The 21,299-nt window shown below is 40.7% G+C and overlaps 1 protein-coding gene across 1 annotated transcript in view; it reads left to right on the forward strand.

The window, feature by feature from the left end:
- DNAAF5 (dynein axonemal assembly factor 5) overlaps nucleotides 1-21,050 on the forward strand; it is a 26,358-nt gene extending 5,308 nt beyond the window's left edge. Inside the window, exons 5-13 of the mRNA XM_080981021.1 lie at nucleotides 3,246-3,478; nucleotides 5,620-5,832; nucleotides 6,868-7,011; nucleotides 9,597-9,765; nucleotides 10,305-10,452; nucleotides 15,199-15,349; nucleotides 18,133-18,280; nucleotides 19,474-19,665; nucleotides 20,778-21,050. Of these exons, the coding sequence (XP_080837147.1) occupies nucleotides 3,246-3,478; nucleotides 5,620-5,832; nucleotides 6,868-7,011; nucleotides 9,597-9,765; nucleotides 10,305-10,452; nucleotides 15,199-15,349; nucleotides 18,133-18,280; nucleotides 19,474-19,665; nucleotides 20,778-20,923 (1,544 nt within the window). The 3' untranslated portion in view covers nucleotides 20,924-21,050. The remainder of the gene's footprint in view (nucleotides 1-3,245; nucleotides 3,479-5,619; nucleotides 5,833-6,867; nucleotides 7,012-9,596; nucleotides 9,766-10,304; nucleotides 10,453-15,198; nucleotides 15,350-18,132; nucleotides 18,281-19,473; nucleotides 19,666-20,777) is intronic.
- The last annotated feature ends 249 nt before the right edge of the window (nucleotides 21,051-21,299 follow it).

Below are 21,299 nucleotides of genomic sequence, written 5' to 3' on the forward strand. Positions count from 1 at the left end.
TTCTTTGCAAAACAAGTGTAGATCACAAGGTTGGGCAAACCCCCAACTGCCTAGCTGAACTGAGATTTTTCATGCATCGTGCCTTCTAACATCTTGTAATTGCATCTCCTGTGGAAAGATTTATGGACCTTTTTAGACAACTGACCCGATAATTTTTCACTGTATCTTTTAAGAGGTTCAAAACAGGTTTGTAGAATGGTTCTTGTTGTCTTTGCCTTTACTAAAGAATTGTACGAGACAAGCTCTTACCTGGCTGTGACAACTTTAACAGTGGCCAGTCTTTTTGGCAAGCCTTTTGTGATGTAAGATGAGGCCAAAGTATGAGAAATTGCTGCTTTGATGCAGTACATGAGAGGTTTCTGTGCTCTGGTGTAATTTTAGTTTATTGAGCTGGGGGCTAGCACACCTGGGACACCAAGGCAGGAGTATATGAATAGCCAGGGCTACAGGTCCTTCTACCTTTGCCCCAAATGACTGCAGCTTGTGCAACATGTGGTGCCTGTGCTACAGGCTGACTCCTGATGATTTAACATGTTTAACAGACGTCTTCAATGGTAGTAGCAAATGCTTCCTCATTTTACATTTGGGGCATTTTCAGAACTCCTGGACCTGGTGAAATTCACTAAAGTTTATTTTGATGTTTTCTGTAAACAACCTGTTGGGGAAATATTTGGCACAGTTTATGGCACCTTTTCCCTTTTTTATTCAAGTTGTAAAGCACAATTGATTTGAAAATTCCAAAAAAATAAATAAATACAAGAACAAATCCCTTTACCAAGTTACATAAAGTACAGGCAGCTCCCCATTTATGCAGGGGTTACAAGATAGGGGTTTATGTACACATCACAGTGTTAGTTAGATCAAGGCAAGACGTACAGTCTAATCACGCCAGTGCCAACACATTATAAACATATTAGGTTCCAAGGCACCAAGTTTAATCTCCAACATCCATGTAACAGGTACATTTCAGTATCTGCTTCTCTCTCTAGGTAAATGGTTTCTGAAGAACTTCACCTCCAAAATGCAGACCACCCGTTTCCTTCCTCCCCCTGCCCCTGAATTTTTCTCTCTAACCCCAGTTTTTCTAGCTGCAAGCTAATGAACCTGACACCTCTGCCTCAGTGTGCTTTGATCTCCCGTTGACAGAGATTGCAGGTCAGGGTGAAAAGCAAAGAAGGAACTGAAAGCCATCCTGACAATAGGGCGACTTTCCACTGAGAAGAAGAAGAAGAAAGCATTGCCTTAGGATAGGGGTGCAGACAGGTTAGGAAAAGGTAGGGGGCAGCGGAGAAGCCTTTGACAGGAGTGAGATATGCGGATGAAATAGCTGCATTTGTGCATCAGAAATGAAGGGAACTGTTGAGAAGGACCAGTCAAAAATCATTGGGGGGGGGGGGGGGAGATGCCTCTGGTCAAATGGGATGCCACTCTCTATCTTTGTCTTCTCAGGCAGGATTTCTGAATTTGACCTCTTTGTTTTTCTGCTGTCAATTTCCATAATCCAAATGCTCTCTTCCATGACAAAAAGAAGCCTTAGTTCAGAGTGCCTTTGAAGATCCTTCCCTTTAAGTAGGTGCTTCACAAACACTTCTGTGTTCTGCATCCTGTTTAAGTTTTACATCAGGGTTTTTTTTAATTATTTGTACAGCCACACAAGTAGAGGGCCTCATGCAAAACTGCAGTATGCTTGAGGGCTTTCTTTTGTGAGAGTCTGCTCCTTCAGTCAATTCCATTTTACCAACAACCCCCCCTCCTATTAGCATTGTCTTCATTTATCTTTATTTCAGAACTGCATGTCCTGCCTCTATGTTTTCTTTTTTAAAAAATAAAATGTTCAAAGTGGTGCACAATACATCCTAATAAAAAACGAGAAGACCTTTTGAAATACAGTTTATTTAAAAACTCAAAGCTGCAAAACTGAAAAAAATAGAAGCAAGCATCAAACAATAAAAATAAATAAATGAGAAAATACCCTGAAATAAATAAAATGGCCTATGTAAGAGTTCTCTGCAGATTAGATAACAAAGTGTTGTTTCTTAAAACCTTGGGCAGATTAAAAAGGACATGGTATCTAAAAATTTAAAAGGGAAGTGCTGGACGGATCATTCAGTCAGGAGGGGAAACTGCATAAGCATTGGTGCCACCACCAAATAAGGCCCTGTCTCTGGTTGCCATCCACCTCTCCTCTGAAGGTGGGATACTCAAACTCTTAATGTTTGAACGGAGCGCTAGGCTGTAGCAGTTTACGTTATAAGAAATAAAGTATCCCATTGCCCTTTTCTTAGGGCCATGCTTGTGTCTTTTACATCTGGATTGTAAATGACACCTCATTAGTCTTGAATTGCCTATAGCTGCTGTTCACAGTTCATGCCAGACTGCCAAAAGAATGTTATGTCCACCCATCAAGAGTGTCCAGCCAAATCGCAGGCTGTTTCGATAGAGCTGACTTGTTAGCTCTGTCAGCAAAGGTAATTAAAACTATACATCCTACAAAACAGACGGATATCAGGAAAAAGTTTTTAAAATCGTACTGGCAATGTTGGAAAAGAGCAACAACAGTAACATCCTGAGAAAGAATAAAGCCATATTCTGAGGTTTCTGAATCAAACACCAGAGCAGTTTGGGAGGATGGGGGAGGGGATAGGACATTGGAGAGATCCTTTTCAGGGTTTTGCAATGGAAAATGTCAGAAAAGTGAGTGATAAGGTGCATCTGGAGCATTTTAAAAAATCACATTACGGGATATTTGTAGACCTATTTACATATATAAGGGTGCTGGCTAAGGTTCATATTTTTCCACATGTATGCAGAAGGCTGCATATAAACTGGAGGTTCATGTGTACTTTTTTAGGTGCCCTTTCTGTGATACCTTTTATTATGACTGGTCCAAATAGGGCTGCTGTGGTCACGGCAGTCGCAGGTCATCTCTTTTCTATGTACCACCACTTTCCAATACTACTTTGTCCATGCAAATAGTTGGGTGTGCAGGTAGAAGGTTTGGTAACAGCATCACCTATGTGAGCTTACCCTTTCTTTTTGTGAGATTACAGTATTTCATTTCCTTTTGATGAATTCGCAAACAAAATGTGCTTAGTGCTTTGGGTATAGCTTGCGTACTCTAGTTCCATTGTAGGCATACCTGTTGTGACTCAAGAACTTAAAAACATACAGCTGTTTCACAGGCCTTTCCCTAACCCTGAATTCTCACTCTCTCTTTTTTCTTTAATTTTTTTCTTTCACTCTAGTGACTCGTCCAGATCTGGGATGTCGGGAGCTGGTGATCAGAAATATCTTCAAAATACTTCCTGGTCTCTGCCATGATATAACTGACTGGGTTGAGGGCACCAGAATAAAGGCATCACAGCTTCTGGTTATATTATTGCAACATGTAGAGGACCACATCACACAGCACATGGAACTCCTCCTTAGAACTCTGTACCGGGTGTGCTCAGATGAGGAAAGTAATGTGACTAGGAATGTAAGTCTGCAAATTTCAAATTCACCCCCTTTGTGAAACACGGTTTCCAGAAAGATTTCTGCTTCTCTGGGCTGACAGAGACCTGGTTTAGCATGTTAACGGACTTGTCTTTGGTAAAACTAAAAAGTTGGCTTAATGTTACACGCTTCATAAATATTCTAAAAGTTTTCCTAATAGCTAAATAACTGTGTGTGGTTTAAATGTTAGGTTCAAACAAATTCAAAGCTTTACTTGGAACATTTATTGGAACATTTGTTTCTTGGAACATTTGTAAATATTTTAAGAGATAACTCAGTAGCACAGATTTCCCTTGCATTGTTTAGATTATGAGAGGGGAGGACAGGACTGTTTATACTAATTTTAGCATTCCTGAAATGCTGCGGTGCATAAATATATTTGTTTCCTAGGAAAAGAAGTTAATTATTATAATTTTTATTTTAGATTTGACTAATACTGTATCCATTCAAATTTGATTTGATTGTGTCCATTCGTTTAGTTATTGATTTGTTTTTATGATAGGAATCATAAAAGTGAAAAAATTTCCATGGAGAAATCCAGCTGGAAATTTTCTGGAAACGGTTTTTTGGTTTTTTTTCTTTCCATTTTAGTAAATTCTCTGCAGAGACCTTTTCACCACACATAACTGTGCTCCATGGTTGTTAACCATAGTAAACCTAGCACAACCAAGTCCTAGATGTTTTTCTTCCTGCATGCTACGCAATTTTTTTGAATGTGTGGGAGACAGTCCAGGATGGTAATCCACTTGTGGATCATCCTTGCTAGATCAGGGCAGATAGGAAACTTATACAGGCACTCATAAACTAAATGTATATCTTTTCGATTATACAGATCCATGGTGAGATTGTTCCAAGTATCACCTGTGGTGAGGGCCAAGTGAAGCATTAACAGCCTCTTAAAAATCATAAGCAGGAGATTAAAGTGTAAATGCTTGGGGGGATAAATTCCATTTTAAAACTATGTGCAGTTCATGCCCTTTCTAGTTAATTTCACGTTATCTTTTTCTCCCTCTTTCTGCTGCATAATCCTCCCACAATATTGAAGTATGTGTGTTCCATGTGATACCTTTAATCGGTGTTCAGACATGGCAAGTTTAGGCTTCCTTCCTGCTGTTTTCCTTTGTCTTTGTGGAAGCAATAATTAATCCACTTTATTATTTGCAATAGGTGCCATTTAAAACCCAACCTTAAGAAAGCTTGCATGCTTATTTAGCAGCACAACATGTGAACAGTAAAAAAGACACTCCTAGGGGTAAAAATAATGCTTAAGGATCTTCTTTCCCATTTCATAATGTTAGTAAAACTTGCAAGCAAAACTATAAATGATAATGTTGATGAAGAGAATATTGCATTTTTGTCCATTTCTGAAAAATCAATAAGCGAATTGGATTTGAATGCTACTCATTTGTAGTGTTCCAAAGCTCGTGTGTGCAGGAATGGCATAGAGAAAAAGTCTATCAATGGCTGCTAGTCATGATGGCTGTATTGAACCTCTGGGATTCAAAGGCAGTATGTCTGTCAGTATCAGTTGCTGGGAGAAGCAACAGGAAAAGGCAACTCTTTTTGTGTCCTGCCCAAGGGCTTCCCCAAGGCATCACTTTGGCCTCTGTGGGGATTCTGGTCTGATCTAGTAGGCTTCTTCTTTCGTTCTTAGGATTTGCCATTCTTCCTCGCTAAACAGTAAAAAGTTGGGCTCAATTTGAGGCAACACCCCAAACCATGGTTAAGGAAGCTTACTATGGTGTGGCATGGTATCTGAATGGACAGATCGTGGTTTGTTAGTAGCCAGTAAACCAGAATATGAAAGCATGGCTTACAGTAGGTTTGTAAGCCATCAATATGCTATTTGGCATGATGCCTGTTTGAGAGGTTGGTGCTGAAAGAAGGCATCTGAGCACTCGTTTTGAGCTTCTTTGATACATGTCAAGAAAACTTTGTCATCCATAAAATTATGAGTGAAAGAGTGGAAAGGCCTACAAGGCAATTTCTGAAGCATTTTTTTAAAAATGAGCAAAGGCAAACAAGCTGGTGTCCTCAGTTTTTGTTTTTAAAATGGCCACGTTGAATTTGTTTGGTCCTTTGCCTCTCATAATCTGGGCAACGTGTTTGTGTTCCCTTTCATAGTGTGTGAATGCAGCAGAGCTGATTGGCGCCTTTGTCAGCCCAGCGGTATCTCTGAAGTTAATCACGTCTGACCTCAAAAAAGTGCCTATGCCATCCTACCTCATGGTTCTAGCAGCAGTTATAAGGGGTTCGCCAAGGAAAGTCTTGCAGCCTCATTTGGTGTACCTTGCCAGCACACTGGACTGCCCTGAAATAAGACAGCGGTCTGAAGAGGTAAGGAGAATGCAAAATAAGCTGCAATTATAGACAGTATCCAGATCCCGTAAGTCTTTGAAGTCTTGTCTCAGATAGTTCCTTAGGCTTGATGCATTGCATTGCATTACATTGCATTGCATTACATTACATTACATTACATTACATACCGCCCTTCATCCGCAACCATTTTTAGGGCAGCTTTGGTAACAGTAATCAGAATCATCGAGTTGGAAGGGACCCCTGGGGTCATCTAGTCCAACCCCAGTCCAGTCTCAGCTAAAGCATCCATGACAGATGGCCATCCAACCTCTGCTTAAAAACCTCCAATGAAGGAGAGTCCACAACATCCCAAGGGATTTTGTTACACTGTCAAAGAACTCTTACTGTCTGAAAGTTATTCCTGATGTTTAGGAGGAACTTGTAACTTGAATCCATTGGTTCAGGTCCTAGCCTCTGGAGCAGGAGAAAGCAAACTGGTTCCCTCTTTCGTGTGACTGCCCTTTAGATATCTGAAGATGGCTATCATATCTCCTCTCAGCCACCTCTTTCCCAAGCTAAACATACCCAGCTCCTTCAACCGTTCTTCATAAGGCTTGAGACCCTTGATCATCTTGGTTGCCCTCCCTTGCACACATTCAGCTTATCAATATCTTTCTTAAATTGTGGCATCCAGAACTGGAGACAGTACTCCAGGTGTGGTCCGACCAAGGAAGAACAGAGCATAACTATTACTTCCCATGATCGGGAAACTATACTTCGGTTGATGCTGCCTAGAATAGCATTAGCTTTTTTTGCTGCTGCATCACACTCATGATTCAAGTTAAGCTTGGGTCCACTAAGACCCCTAGGTCCTTTTCAGATAATGATTGTTTCCTGTTGTGTTTACATGGCCTTTGGCCACAGTGATTAGCATAGTTGTAACTATGGGAGAATACAGGCTTTCATGGCCACCATGAAACAGCATGGATATGGCCATGTGACTTAAGGCAGAGCAACGCGAGAACGTCAACAATTGCCTTGTGGAAGCATTTCCTTTCTGTTTGTATTTGGTAGGTCTTTTACATGGAGCAGCTGCTTTGCTGTGTGGAAGCGCTCATTGATGTATGCCAAGAGGACTGTAAAGAAGTAAGCCTTCAGCTGACGAAGGTTTTGGTAACGATAAAGGCAATCCCAACTTCTGGACCCTTGCATGTGAAGGTAACCTTGACAGAACCACTGCTGTATGGTCCTGTGTTTTGATTTTGTTTGGTTCCTTAAGTCAAATGCCATTGAACTTACTGGTTCTTTCCAGGTGTGGAATCTTCAGACGCTCGCAATTGAGCAGCAAAGACTAAAAATAAAGCAGTCTGAAAAATAGAAAAATAAAAATTACTGCCCGAAAATGTACTAAGCTCGTGGTCAGCATGGTTAAGCCTGTGCACCATATTTGGCTTGCCAAAGCTGGCCCTTTATCCTCAGGACGTTGAACCGGTCGTCATCCAGGTGTTGTTGGATTCTACCTACCATCAGCACCTACCAGCATAACAAATGGTCATGAATGACAGGAGTTACACACCAGCATCATTTGGAAGGGTCTATAGGTTTCCCTGCTTTAGCGCACGAAGCTTTGTAGTGTCCCCAAGTGATGATACAACAGAAAAAGCAGAGCTGCCTTACACCAAATTCTATCGGTGGTACAATTTGGTTTTATCTAACTGATGGCAGCTCTCCAAGATCCTCAGCAGGGCCTTTCCCAAACTGGCTACCTAAAATCCTTGTAGTGGAGGTTTCAGGGATTGAATTGGGGAATGTTCTGCATGCGAATTGTGTGCTTTATCACCAAGCTGTGTCCTTTCCTATAAGCCGCCAGACAAAAAGCTGAAAACCAAGACCTTTTTAATTACCCTCACTAATTACGCAGTGTACCATGTTTCACGGCAGGATTTCAGAGTACTATCTGAGCTTCATTATAAAACCTTTATTTGGAACTTCCCTGAAGGGAAAAGATTATCCATAAAGAAGTGGTCTCAAAGGATGGATTTGTTTTAATCTCTTGGAGCTAGCATTGTGGAAAAAAGACCCAAGTGTGTGGTTTTTTTGCAAATGCTGCAGAAGGCTAAAAAATAAGAAGGGGGGGGGGGAGCAACCACAAACCTGCAAGTCAGAGCAAACCCAAAATATACTTTGTACAGGGAATACATTGGGTATTCTTCAGCCTAAGGTTATGCATTCTCTCAAAACCGTAAAGAAATCAGCTGCTAATGATACTAGTCTTTTTTGTGCCAATTGCGATAACTCAGAATATGTTTTTTTAAAAAGTTTTCTTTCTGTACTTAGTCAAAGGATACAGCAATGTCTTTTCGGTAGCTGCCCTTTTCACCTCCACACCCATCCTAAGTTTAAAAATGTTTCAGTCATTATTTAAAATCGGAGGCAACCAGGCAAAGATGCCTTTGATAAAGGCTGGCCTTTTTTCCTCCCGATGGCTATCTCCGAACCATAAATCACTTTCTTCCCAAGTCGGATGCCAAATAAATCAGGCGGCCATCTTTTCATAGTAGCTCTTTGGTGGCCCAAGCAAGCTTTGTTGCCAGACTTGCTTCTTCATTTACTTCTTCACTTACTTCTTCATAATGACTGTTTTACTTCCTGTACTGTTGCTCTAGGCATGATAATCTCAGCTGGTATTTATGGCCCTTGTCACTGACAAGCAACTTCCAAAAAAGTCATAATTTTGAAAGCTGGTTTCAAAACTGTAAATGTAAGGCACCTTAATTTTGCATTAATTTATACACAAAAGCTAGAAAGAATACTTAGAGGTATGGAGTCACGACGCTTGTACAAAGTCACAGGAATCTCGTTTTTCAGTGTGGGGGGCCTGTTTGGTGTATTTTAAAAGAATAAATTCCTGAACAACATGATTTTGAAGAAAAATGGCTTGTCTAGACAAGTTGGAAGAAAATGTTCAGTGCTGATAGCATCCAAATAGATGTCCTTTGAGAAAATTGAGCCTTTTCCTGGTGAACAGTACATTCATTGAACCTTAAGAACCTCACCTTTCTGCTTAACATATTTTCTCTCTTTTTTTGAGAAAATCCTGAAAATGGATGACGCATACTTTATTATCCAAGCAGTGCTCCCCAGGTATAGTTGCTTTTACAGCCTGAAGCCAAGGCTCCCAGAGACAGGCAGATGTGCTCCATTTGCTTAATGTTCCCAGTGCAAGACTAGTGCAGGGAAGAGGGGTCCTGGTTGTTGCAGGGGAACTGACTATCTAAAGAAGGAAGAAAGAAGTCAAAGTGGCAGTCGAATGGAGGAGGACAGGAATCTTAAGAAGTGATCAAAGCTGGAGCAGCAATCTAAGAAGAATTGACAGAGTGATTAAGCAGGGAGTTGGATATGGGATTTTCTTTTGTTGTTACTGTAATATTTCTTACCTGCACTTCGTCAGCAGGTCCCAAGGCAGGTTACAGCAATTTAGGCACACCAGAGTCGAGATGAGATATCAGAGCATATAAATGGGCTGCAGAAGGTTAGATTAAAAAAAATAAAACAGTTGTGTCTTGAAGGCAGACAAACTGATCACTAGAAAAGGCGGCTGTTTAAAGGACCATTTCATGTGTGGCATGATCGGAAAAACAGCTAAACACTCTTTTTAGTCAGCTGGTTAAAACTAAATAAATCATGTTTTCAAGGCATCATTGTTTTTAACAGCCCATTGTGTGAGGATTCACACAGTGAGCTGGTTAAAACCAACACTTTCTAAACTTTTTTTGTCTCTCTCTCCCCCCCCCCCCCCCCAGTTAGAAGAGGCAATGGATGCATTGGCTCAGGTGCAGCACTTGGAGGGTGCAGTTGGCCTCTATCAACAACATATATCTCAACTTATGGAATGGGTATCCTTAACTCACGAGCGTTGGACCTGCTTCTCTCCAGAATTACTACAGTTTGATGTGATTGCCACTCATTCAGGTAATGTGGACTTAGCAGAGTTGGTATGAATGTGAACGATCATGGGTGAGCACAATAATTCCAAAAGGAATGAAGCCTCTAAAGTGATAGGGATAACATAAGCTTAATGCAAATACAGATTCCCCCACCTTTTAACCATGATTAAGAGATCACTAGCAGCTGTGAGCTTCCTTCTCCCTTCGATTGTGCATATTTCCCTCTATCTTTTCTTTTGAAATTTTTCCATGGGGCAATATTGCAACAGGACCGATGTTCATGCTAACCTTGGTTTGCTTCAAACTGGTGTTTGCAACCTCAGCTTGAAGTAGGTTCAAATATTCTGGCACATTGGAGTTTATGTATGTTTCCCAGGCCTTGTCTTTCCAAAATCCAAAAGAAGATGTGTTTTGTTCTTTTTGGCTTTCTTCCATTGCAAGAAGGAAGAGTTTAATTTATTTTACAGCTTTTGTTTGTCTTTAGTGCTAAGCCTTTTGATGCAAGGTATACTATACTACTAATTCCTGCTAGTACAAAACAGTGTTTCCACTTTTATTTTTTAGGCCCTATGATTGGCAAAGCTCTTCAGGATTTTATTCTCATTCTTAAAACATGTCTTCAGACATCTAGAGATCCCAGGATGCGTCTGAAACTATTCAGTACTTTATCCCAGTTGCTTCAGAAACCAAATGAGACGGTCAATTCTCAAGGGTAAGCACCATTCAGTTGCACATAATGGCGTAAAGCATTATGTTCATGGTAAGCTATTAGCTGATTTCACTCACTTTGTTTATCTCCTAGCATGGGCAACAAACCATGATCCTTGGCTTAGCATTATGTCCAAAATGGGATTGTGGCTTGCTTAACTCAAACCACGATTGGTAGGCCAAAAACAAAGTTAGCTTCAAGTCATGATTTGTTCGGAGAGAGACAAACCAAAAGTCCAAAGTTTGTTGCTCTGGTTTGCATTGGGGGTGGGGGTGGGGAGTAAAATGGGTGCCATTTATGCATTCACAACAAACATTTAACTGTGGTTGACCATGGCATGAGAACTCTAGCATTGCCTGTTGTGTTTTCCAGTTGCTGTTTAAAGAGAAGATGTGGTTTGGTGCTCTGTGTGCTGTGGTTAGTGCGTGATGTTGATAATGCCAAAGTTGCAGGTTCAATCCCCATATGGGACAGCTACACGTTCCTGCATTGCAGGGGGGTTGACTAGATGATCCTTAGGGTCTCTTCCAACTCTGCAATTCTTAGGTTCCTTCACAATAACACCTGTTCTCAGATGTTTCTATTCTCTATCTGTCTCATATATAGTCCCAGTCAAAGGAAGTTGTTATAGCGCACTGGCACAAATTGTATAAAAGCAATATAAGATGTACCAATAGGCCAAGTCCAGAAATGGAAAAACCCAGAGACACAATTCAAAGCTTACTGTAAACACATCTTCAGTTATGCCCAAAGTAACTCCAGCTTTCGTTATGATTTTAGAACTGTACTCATGATCATGCATGCCTAGAAGCTTGTTGTGTAGAAAAGGGACTTCCTAAGTTTACAGGTCCTTGGATGGGAATTTTCCAGTAAGAGGCCTTCCTTGTGTCTCTAGACACTTGCTTAAATCGTAGAAAGCATATATACTGTAGAGTGGATTTGACTGAAGAATGCTGTCCCTCCCCTGATCTATGAATTCCCACAATGTATGGCAATAACATGTTGAAATATTATTGCATAGTGAGATTTGATTTATTTCTGGCAGCAAATGTAGACATGTGCTGAATGTATGATGGGGAAATGAGGGGGAACCCCTGAGGTAGATAAGGATTAAAGGGGTGGGGTTGGTTTTGGGGAAAAGGCAGGAGGCATTTTCAGAAGCTGCTTCTGCTACTCCCAACCTTATGCCACACATTGGACATCCTCTGAATCTTCAAGTGCTTTGACTGGAGCCAGCCTGCAAGTCCCAACACCTGCCTAATCTCCTGGCAAGCAGCCATTTTTTGCATTGTAACCCTTGACATTCTGCAGCCTCAGGTGGAGTTTTTTTTGGGGGGTGGGCGGGAGAAGGGAAGGAAAGGAGGAATTCTGAGACACTCCAGAATAAAATGATGTCAGCGATTGTACATCAATCTTAGTAACCAAGCTGGCCCAAAGACAAAAATAGTTTAAATTGGACTTCTTCAGGCACACATAGAAAAATCCCTAGGGCTGTTGTTAATCTGGTAAAGTGGAGGCTAGGAAATCTTAAACAGAAGCTGTATTAACTGGATTACAAATGGTCATGGTCTCCCTACCCCTCTCTGAAGTAGAACCTGTACTTTCGGAACATTTAGAAACAAAAACAAAACTGCTTACTTTAAGAACATCCCATAAGCCAAATATAGCAGCATTTTTATGTAGGATTGACAGTGGTTCTGTCCTTTCAACAGCTGTGGGACAGGCAAAAATAATTAAGCATAGCTACACTCACTACTGTCTCCGTACTAGAAAAAGCTGCACCTGTTGATTTTCCATGTTGAAGTTATTGTAACTGCAGTGCCTCTATGCAAAAAAGCTATCTTTGCAACCTTGTTTTCATGAAGCATTTTCTTAAAGTAATTCAGAGGATCTGCATGAAAGGAATAGCTATAGGAGCCAATCTATCGATTTTATGAGGGCTTAATTTAAAAATGAAGTATTATTTGAAGGCTGCATTTCAACTTCTTTCTCGGGGGGTGGGGGTGGAGTTAAAGAGGCTTCATGTCTCTTATTCTAGTATCCTGCTTAAATCCCCCAAGATTTGCTGTTTTCAAGCACTATCTTGAGGCCTGTCTTTCCCTTTGCTGGGGGTTCTCTTCATCCATTAACAAAGACAAATTGAAATCATGTGTTTTTGCATTATGGGTAAGCCATTCTCGGGGGAAGGGGCATGATTTCTTCATGTTTTCACTGTTACAATCACAGTAATGGTGCTTTATTGATAATTACTAATATTGAGAGCAATTCAGGTCCCCAATAGGAAGAGAAGGGTGCAATTTAAGTCTCATTTTGAGCAAAAGCCAGACACATTCCCATGTTGGAACAGCTACCACATCTTTATAAGCAAGTGTGCACTTTCTTTTAACCATGCAATAGACTTTATTTTCTGGCAACTGTGTGTGTGAATGGTTCAAATTGACAGGTTGCAATGTACCTTGTTAAAGCTCTTGAGCAGATATCTCATTTTTCCGAACAATTTGGCAGTGCTATTCCTCTTTTGCCTCAAAGATATTAAATATAACACATTTCTAAATGCATTCGTCTTCGCAGAGAGCATTCCTTTGCCAGTGAGTAAGTGGCTCTGCTAAAACCCATCTTTTGTGTTTTTGACACATTTTATTTAAGGGATTAAAAGAAGCCATTACCAAAAACGTGAAGGTTCTCAGGGGTCATTTAGCATAGACCACCTCGGAGCCAAACACTGGTTTGAAATGACTTGATGGAGGAAACGGCTATATAGCTTTTAATAATACAATATAATACAATCAGTAATACATTTTTTAAAATAGAGGTGCATTCAGGCATGGTCACACGACCACCATGTTTGTTGGAGTTTATAGAAATTGTAGGGCATTGTGGCTCTTTGCCAATGGCAAGCTGGCTAGATGTTACACAGCTGTGTCATGTGTATGTATTTTTTTTTAAATGTGGCCCATAGAAAATTTTAATTAAGGTCTTTTTATGTGGCCCTTTGTCACAACAGTCACAGGGCCATTGTACCTCAAAATAAAACACAACTAACACAATACAATCAATGCATTGTGCAGTCTTGGTAACATGCAAAAAACAATCCTGAATATTGCCATGAGACACACAGTTGACCATTTCCCTCCAGGCAGCTGAGGTGCACATTAACTTCAAGCAATTTCTGCACACCCATTTGGACCTTGAGTTGATTTTGATTTGAAGATGTAAATGCCCCGATCCTGCTTGGGAGACCTGTGCAGATATCATTTGCTGGTGGAAATCCAGTATGCGTTAGATTGTGTATCCACATGCCAATTGCAATTCATCTGCATTGCATTGTTTTCAGTAGCATGCACATTTGAATGTGAATCCTCATTCTGGCTCAACTAGGCACATCTAAATGCCATTTAAAAAGAGCTAGTGTTAGAATGAGATGAAAGCATGTTGAGCTCTTGGTTTTTATCTGAGCTTAGAGTTGTTCGCTGTCTTCACTACTACTTCTGAAATGCCACCTGCTGGAGGAAAAACAATACATAAGATTGGGAAGTCTGTCTTGTGAGGGCCAACTAATAACTGTTGGTAGCCAGTAGCTGCTTGAAAATGCTACACATGTAGGCTCCCAACCCTTGGGTAATGCAGCCGGTACCATGTGCATAATCAGTCATTTTACACATCACTGCAAAAATGCTTTTCCAGTATTTGCCAAGAAACACGCAACATTTGATCATGCATAGGGCATCACTTGAGCATGACCACTGGGTGATAGGCAAGAAGTCAGCACATAGGCATATGGTTGCATAAATGAGCATTTAATATTAAAAGCTTTTGCCGTTTTCATACTTTCAAAGTTCCCCAAGTGCTACACCAAAGGTATTGACCAGTGTAGGTTGGCCCTTATCTGCTGCCATAGAAACATGGCAGGTCCCCATTCTGCTGTCATAAAAACATATCTGAATATCTGAAAAGTTAGTCCTGATTCTGGCCTGTATCACAGAGGAATGTTGATGCTTGAGATTAAGTTCTGAGACAGGTAAATGCTCCATGGTTAGTTCATTGTTTGAGATCGACAAGATGAATTTGTAACAATGGTAACTTCTTGTATACTGGGGCTGTGGTCTTGCTTGCTGCACTCGCCAACCCTCCTGCCATTGCCTCTCAGAGTGTCTCCATCCTTGCTTTCCTTAAACTTCTGTCATTTTTGTAAAAAAAAAAACAAAAAACTACTTTCCCCTCTCAGTGCCGCTCCCAAGCCATAGCCTCTGCTGTAGTGCGATCTTCACTTTTGCTCCTCTTCACTGCCCTGACTTCATAGAAATCCAGGATTGTGATGCAGCACTGGAAATCCTCCAACATGGGCTACACAACAACATTCTTACATTTTTATTATATAGAGAAACATTAAAAGCCTCTTCAAGTCAACTTGGAGTGGTTTGTTTCTGAGACACTAGAGTAAGGGGCCTGTTGGGATGACAAGGAACATACCTTGCAGAGCCTGAAGCTGAGAAAGATTTCTGCCTCTCCTCCTCCTGAAATGTTTATACAAAGTCCACTTACTTTCCCTCAAAAGAAATCTGAGTAATGAAGTATTGTTAACATACACTGTCATCATACTAGATTCATTCTTTTCCTTTTTCATGCTTCGTTCTTCCTGTTCTGGCTATCTTGTTTTCAAGACTGAAAATGTGCTTTTTCACCCTCCCAGTCATTCCATCACGTTCACACAAAGCTTCTTATTTTGCTGCTCTTTGTTCTTGGCTTCAGGCAGTTTTGTAACTACCTTGAGATCCTGATAAAAGACATCCTGGCTCCTAATCTGCAGTGGCAAGCTGGAAGAACAGCAGCTGCCATCCGCACGACTGCTGTATCATGCCTCTGGGCTCTTATTTACAGTGAACTGCTTTCACCAGAAGAGGTAAACGTCCCCCTCCTCCCCTGACAGCCATTCTGAATATTGTCATCCAGAAATGCAAATCATCTCTGTCTTTCTATAAATCAAAGCTCTTGCCAAAATACAGCATAGGAAAACAAGTTTAGAATATGGGTTTAGCCTGAAAATTGATACTTGGGTAGCAAGCATTTTCTCATTGGGTCACTCCTAACATACATATTTTTGATGGCGGGGGAAAGATCTGCAATAAAAAAGGCAGAATTCTGAAGCTCTTCACCTGCAAACAGGGCAGCGGCTATTTGCAGGGGTGGGGAAGTATTATTAGAGAGCTGACCCCTTCTTTGAATGTTGAAGGCTTTATTTTAAAATATGTAAATTTCTAGCCTCTTTCCATATGCCTGGAAGTCACATGCAGGCAATATTCTGTCCAATTGCTCAGTAAGAAGTAAATCTGCTTGCACCTTCCAGCATCCTGTCAAATGAGAGAGCAAAGGCACTGGGCCAAGTGGTAAGTGATTGGCCCTTATATTTAATTTTATTCAAATCCTTTAGCGAGTGACTTTAAATGCATTGCTACCTGTATTTAGATCCTTGCTGTGTCCCACTGACTTCCAAAGTCCCCCTCCAGGGTCTTTCCTTTCCCCCTCTCCCACCCTCACAGGTCTGTCTGCTTCACAAATAGTATTGATGAAATAATTTTAAAAGGTGGCCTTAGGTTTTATAATATTGGAGCTTTGCATTTGTATATTAAGCAACGCTATCTAAATCATAAAAATAAAGGGTTGGAGCTGGAATAAGTTAGTCACCCCTAGGTCCCATTGAAATGAATGTGAAAAGTGAGTAATAATTAACAAATGACACTATTTTAATGGGAACTTGGTGCCACTAACATAGTCTAGATCCAGCCCATAGTTTTTAAAGAAAAAAAATGCCCGACGCTTGGATCAGTTCCTTTTAAAGTGGGCTTTAACAGAGGATTAGACAAATTCAAGGGGTAAATTCAGCAGCTATTGCCCAAATAGCTCAATAAAACTACTTTTGAGAAGCTATGCTGCTGAATATCAGTTGCTATTAGATAACATCAGAAGTCTATTGCCTTATGGCCCTTCTTGTGGGCTCCCAGGCGACTTCTGCTTGACCACCCAAGAAAGCAGTATGTTAGACTAGATAGAGAATTTTTATCAGCTTTCATTATATTCTTTTGCCATTTGCGTGATCTGGCACTGACTTGATCCTTGTCCTAAATGGTTTCTGCAAGCTGGTACATATCAACTGCGCTGCAGCAGAATAAAATTGAAACATGATATAGGAGCCTGAAAGGGTGTGGAGGAGACCCCTGAACTCAACAAAGTGCAAGGAGAGTTATTGATTGGGAACCACACATGGTAACAGAGGTTTGTGTGGAAGATCTGGAGAATGAGAAGCTGCTACGCAACAAAAAAGGAGGCAGATGAAATAGTAGGCAATGGCTGTTCAAAGGTTTCGTACAACTTGGGAAAGGAGTAACACTAAGTATTCTCTGCCCCTATCTCTGATGTAGAGTTTGTGCACAAACCCTAACACTCCATATTTTTCTTTCTTTTGAGATTTGGGTGGTCTGTTACAAATGTAGTTTGACTTTTACTGTTTGTCTATATTTGGATATTGTGGCTGCTTATGGCCAAGACAATAAAACTCATTTGACTGAGAGACTAAACAGTTTGGAAGATAGCTCAGAAGATCCCTCTAGAGTGAATGCAAGACATGCACATCCTTGCATTTGTTAGAATACAAATGTTCTTCTGCATACTTTACCCAAAAGCAGGCTGTGTAGTGTAGAGCATGGTTTGCACCCTAGTAGAATATGTGTCACACCAGTACTATAGCCATGGTCCTCTTTCTGCTTTTGCCTTAAGATTTTTTAGAAATTGAAAAGCTTAAGGGTAGAGGGTATATTGGTTGCAAGATGTGGTTAAGGTGCGTCTTGGGTTGAAGACTCTTGGTTTAAGAGCTTAAATTTGAACATGAGCACCATCTTCTGGAATACTAAAGAAATGCTAACTTTAAATCATTCATCTCTCACTCCAAAAGTGTGCTGGTGGTGGCAGCCATGTCGTATGATCGTTGGAATTGCTTCCCTAGCCTTCAAAACATGTGCCTAATCCCCTGAAATATTTGCATTGTGGTTTTAGAGAACTCTACTGTACCCCACGGAGCTGAAACGGCAGATACACAGAAAATGAAAAGGTCATGAGGACATGGCTGGGATCCAGAGAGTTAGGCACAGCAAACGGGCGTGCATGTGCCCAGGGGGATTTCCCCCACTACCTTTCTCTGATGCCAATGCCATATCACAAACTGCTTTTGATAGTTTCAAAAGCAGTTTGCCACATCATAGTTTGAGGAGTTCTCTGTGTGTGTCTTGTTTCTGTATAAGAAACCCAAACTCATCATAACCTCCTCTTAGGGCCAGGCGGTTCATATTTTCACCTGGCCATTTTTATTATATCTACCATTAATTTAATTGAACAAGCCAAAAGGGTAAAGCGATTGAGAACAAGCTATGTGAATCCATGTTCTCTCTCACAAGCAAATCCCCACACGTCAAGCTGTTCGTTGTGGTTAAAGGAAAAATCTGCTCAGTGAATGAGCCAAGAAGACAATGCTTTTCTTAAGAGATTTACTTTATTAGCATCTGTCCCTGTCCTTGGCATTTGCCTGCATCCTGCAGACGTCAATGAATATAATAACAGACAATAACAGAAATCAAACTGGTTGCAACTGCATTCCCCTTTTCTTAAGCTGGCGGTTCCTTTCCTTGTTTTCAGATGCTGAAAGTTGAAGATGTGCTGATGCCCAAAATAGTTGCCACACTGGAAGAAGATTCCAAAATGACACGCTTAATGTCTTGTCGAATAATCAGCATTTTTCTAGACGGCTGCGTAAAACAATTTGAACTCAGCAAAATTTATCCAGGTATGATAGCCGTTGGTGGTGGTGGCCAATCTTTCTGACTTCTCTTGTTTGAGAATGTGCCCCTCAAGTTCGCAGGTACAGGTGCATCCTCCTGCACCTTCTTATGTTTTACCTTCTAGCCTGCTAAACTGTGGAGCAGGAGAGTGCAAGACAGTCTGAGTGGAGAGTGGACCTGACTGGTTACCATAACCAGACCCATAGGCATGTACAGGTGTGAAGAGGCCCTCTTAGCCTCTGCTACTTGTGCCACCCATGTCACGGTTTGCCCATCTAGTTTACATGGTGTGTTTCTTTTAAATGAAGTAAATACCCCCAGTGTTAAAACTAATTTCAAATTTACATAATGACAGCTGACACAAGAACACTGATTTCTTACCGCTCATCTTACTTTTGGGGAAGCTGAAAGTAGCACAGGTGGGGTTCCTGTATAGTTTCTCCCATAGGCACTGACCAGGCCTGGGCTGATTAGGTCCAAAAAGGTTTTTGCATCATGTGGCTATGCCCTGAGCCACTTGCAGTTTGATGAGAGTCGGAGCAAGTGCTGCTGCATCTGCAAAAGCAGGTGCTGACCCCTGCAGATTGAAATGGTGTGAAACGTGATCTCTGCGCAAACTTGTATGGAGAACAGAAACAAGTGGTTCACACATGTGAAGGCGCCCCTTTAAAGCAATGACTCTGTTAGACTATATTTTTGAACATAACTGAGCCAAGAAAAGGGGGGGGAGCAATGTAATCTGCTAACCACGGGCAACAATCGTGGTTTTGCTGGGAAGGACAGATCAGTATGAAGAGGAGCAACTGGGAAACCTGTGCCCCCTCAAATATTGTTAAGCTCCGTTTCTCATCAGCCACAGGCAGCATGGCCAGCAGTTGAGGATGTGAGTCTAACGGAACCTGGAGGTGCACAACAGGTTCTCATACCTGGCACAGAATCTCCTTACCTTTTTGTTTTTATTCAGGAAGTCAATTGAAGAAAATAAAGACATTTTCACGTTGCTTTATTGTGTTAATTTTATTGTATAGAATGTTCTTAATTGGGGTGTGTGTGAGAGAGAGAGACACTACTAGATCCTAGTCAGCAGAGTGTAAATTTTAGGAACAAAATAAGTTCCCTATCTCTTTGCAACATAATTTCCATTTGTTACTGAATATGGCATATAGTAAACTTTTGGTGCTATTGTATCATTTTTCAGAACTCCTAAAGCGTTTGGATGATTCATCACATGAGGTCCGACTAGCAGCTGCCAATGCCTTGCTCAGCTGGTTCAAATGTATAAACAATGACGAAAAGAAAGCCCTATTAAAAACCAACATTGAGGTCCTGTATCAAGAACTGTTGGTTCACCTGGATGACCCTGACCAGAATATCCAGTCTGCTGTCTTAGGTAAGCCTTTGAATGAGTTGTCGCTTTGATGTTTTTTTAAGAAGTTGGATTAAGCACCTATTTTCTGTGGCAGTAGTAGCTGTGACACCAAATGATGGTCAGAAAAGAGAGAGAGTTGCTTCATCTTTCTGGGTGGAGGAGAGTGCTCTGGCAATGTGAAGTGGGAAATCATGTTCTGTGTGAAAGGTGGTCAGCTTTGAGAAGGTAAGGTGTTTGCAAGGGCAGCAAGTATCAAAGGAAGGGAACTGGAGAGGAAGGGATGAAGGAGGTTGTCTTTCCAAAGGTACAGATATACGAGTCCTGCTTATACTAAATCCCATGAGAAGTAATTTCTGAATAAATGTACACATGGATGCCTTAGTTTGGCTAATGAGATAGGTGGGAAGAACTCTATAAAATATGAGTTTACACTTTTCTTGTAGATATGGACTAAACTAATGTCCCTTTTTATTTGTTTGACTTGTCTGTATTAGGAGTAGCTTCACCAATTGTTGTGGAAGGTTTTATTACTGTTGTTGAGAAAATAATTTTTCCAAGCTTGCAATCTTTGTCTTTCATAATCTACTCACCAAATGATCTGTTTATATTATTAAGACCTGTGCAAAATGTCATTTTAACTTGCTTGACACTGACTACAGGTTTTACCAAGCACTGTGTCTGTGACTGAAGCATGCAACTTTAGGCTCAAATTGCACTGAGCTCTTCTTGCAGGTGCGCCAATGCATTAATACAGCTAGACTTTCCTCCATTTCAGTGGAGGAAACAGCTCCTTTGCACAAAATATTCAAATTTGCATTGGTGTGTATATGGGGCTCGTAATTGTGTCGGCTGCATAAAAATAAAAAGGAATCCATGGAGGCATCATTTTTTTCCTGAAAAAACTCCAGGAGGATTTTGAGTTATTTTTGCAACACAGGGAGAAACTATGAAAATACTTAAAGTTCATGTGCTTTTAAAAGTTTTCTATTTATATTTGGTATGATCAGCTTCATATTGTTTCTGAAAAAAAATGCATGCTTTCTAAGCTAAGAAGGCTCCTGTGTTTTTGGCAAACAGTAGGAAGTGAAGGACAAGCTGTTTTTGGTAACTGTATATAAACTTGTGTTTTGCAGATATTTTGAAAGAAGGAGGTGTTCTCTATCCAGATAGCTTGGCAAAAGAAATTGAAGCAGTTGTGCGCAAACATCGCTCTCCAGCCTACTGTGATCAGTTGCTGCTGCACATTGAATCAACGGGCTGGAGATACTCAGAATCATAAATGCTTTTGTGGGCTGTGACTTCTCATTTGTACCATACAATGTTGACACTTCAATAAATGGAGAAGTTTCAGCTGCCACGTACTGACATTCATGCACAGATATAAATAAAAACTCCTACAGGCAAAATATTTTTAACTTTTTTAACAGAAAAAAAAACTTGAAAAGACAAATGTGTGAATAAGAGTTACATTGTTTTTCATATTGTTGCAAATCCCACATCTAACATCTCTGCAGTGAACTTTAGACCACTGAATGATGTTACAATGTGTTGACTCAGCTGTGTATTATACAAGTTACTATGCATACTGTAAGATCTGTATGACACAAAATCTCTATGACACAAAATGAAGATCTGGAGACATTTAAAGGTTTACC

Source organism: Podarcis pityusensis (genome assembly GCF_964106645.2).
Source record: "Podarcis pityusensis genome assembly, chromosome: 14".
Classification (NCBI taxonomy): Eukaryota; Metazoa; Chordata; class Lepidosauria; order Squamata; family Lacertidae; genus Podarcis; species Podarcis pityusensis.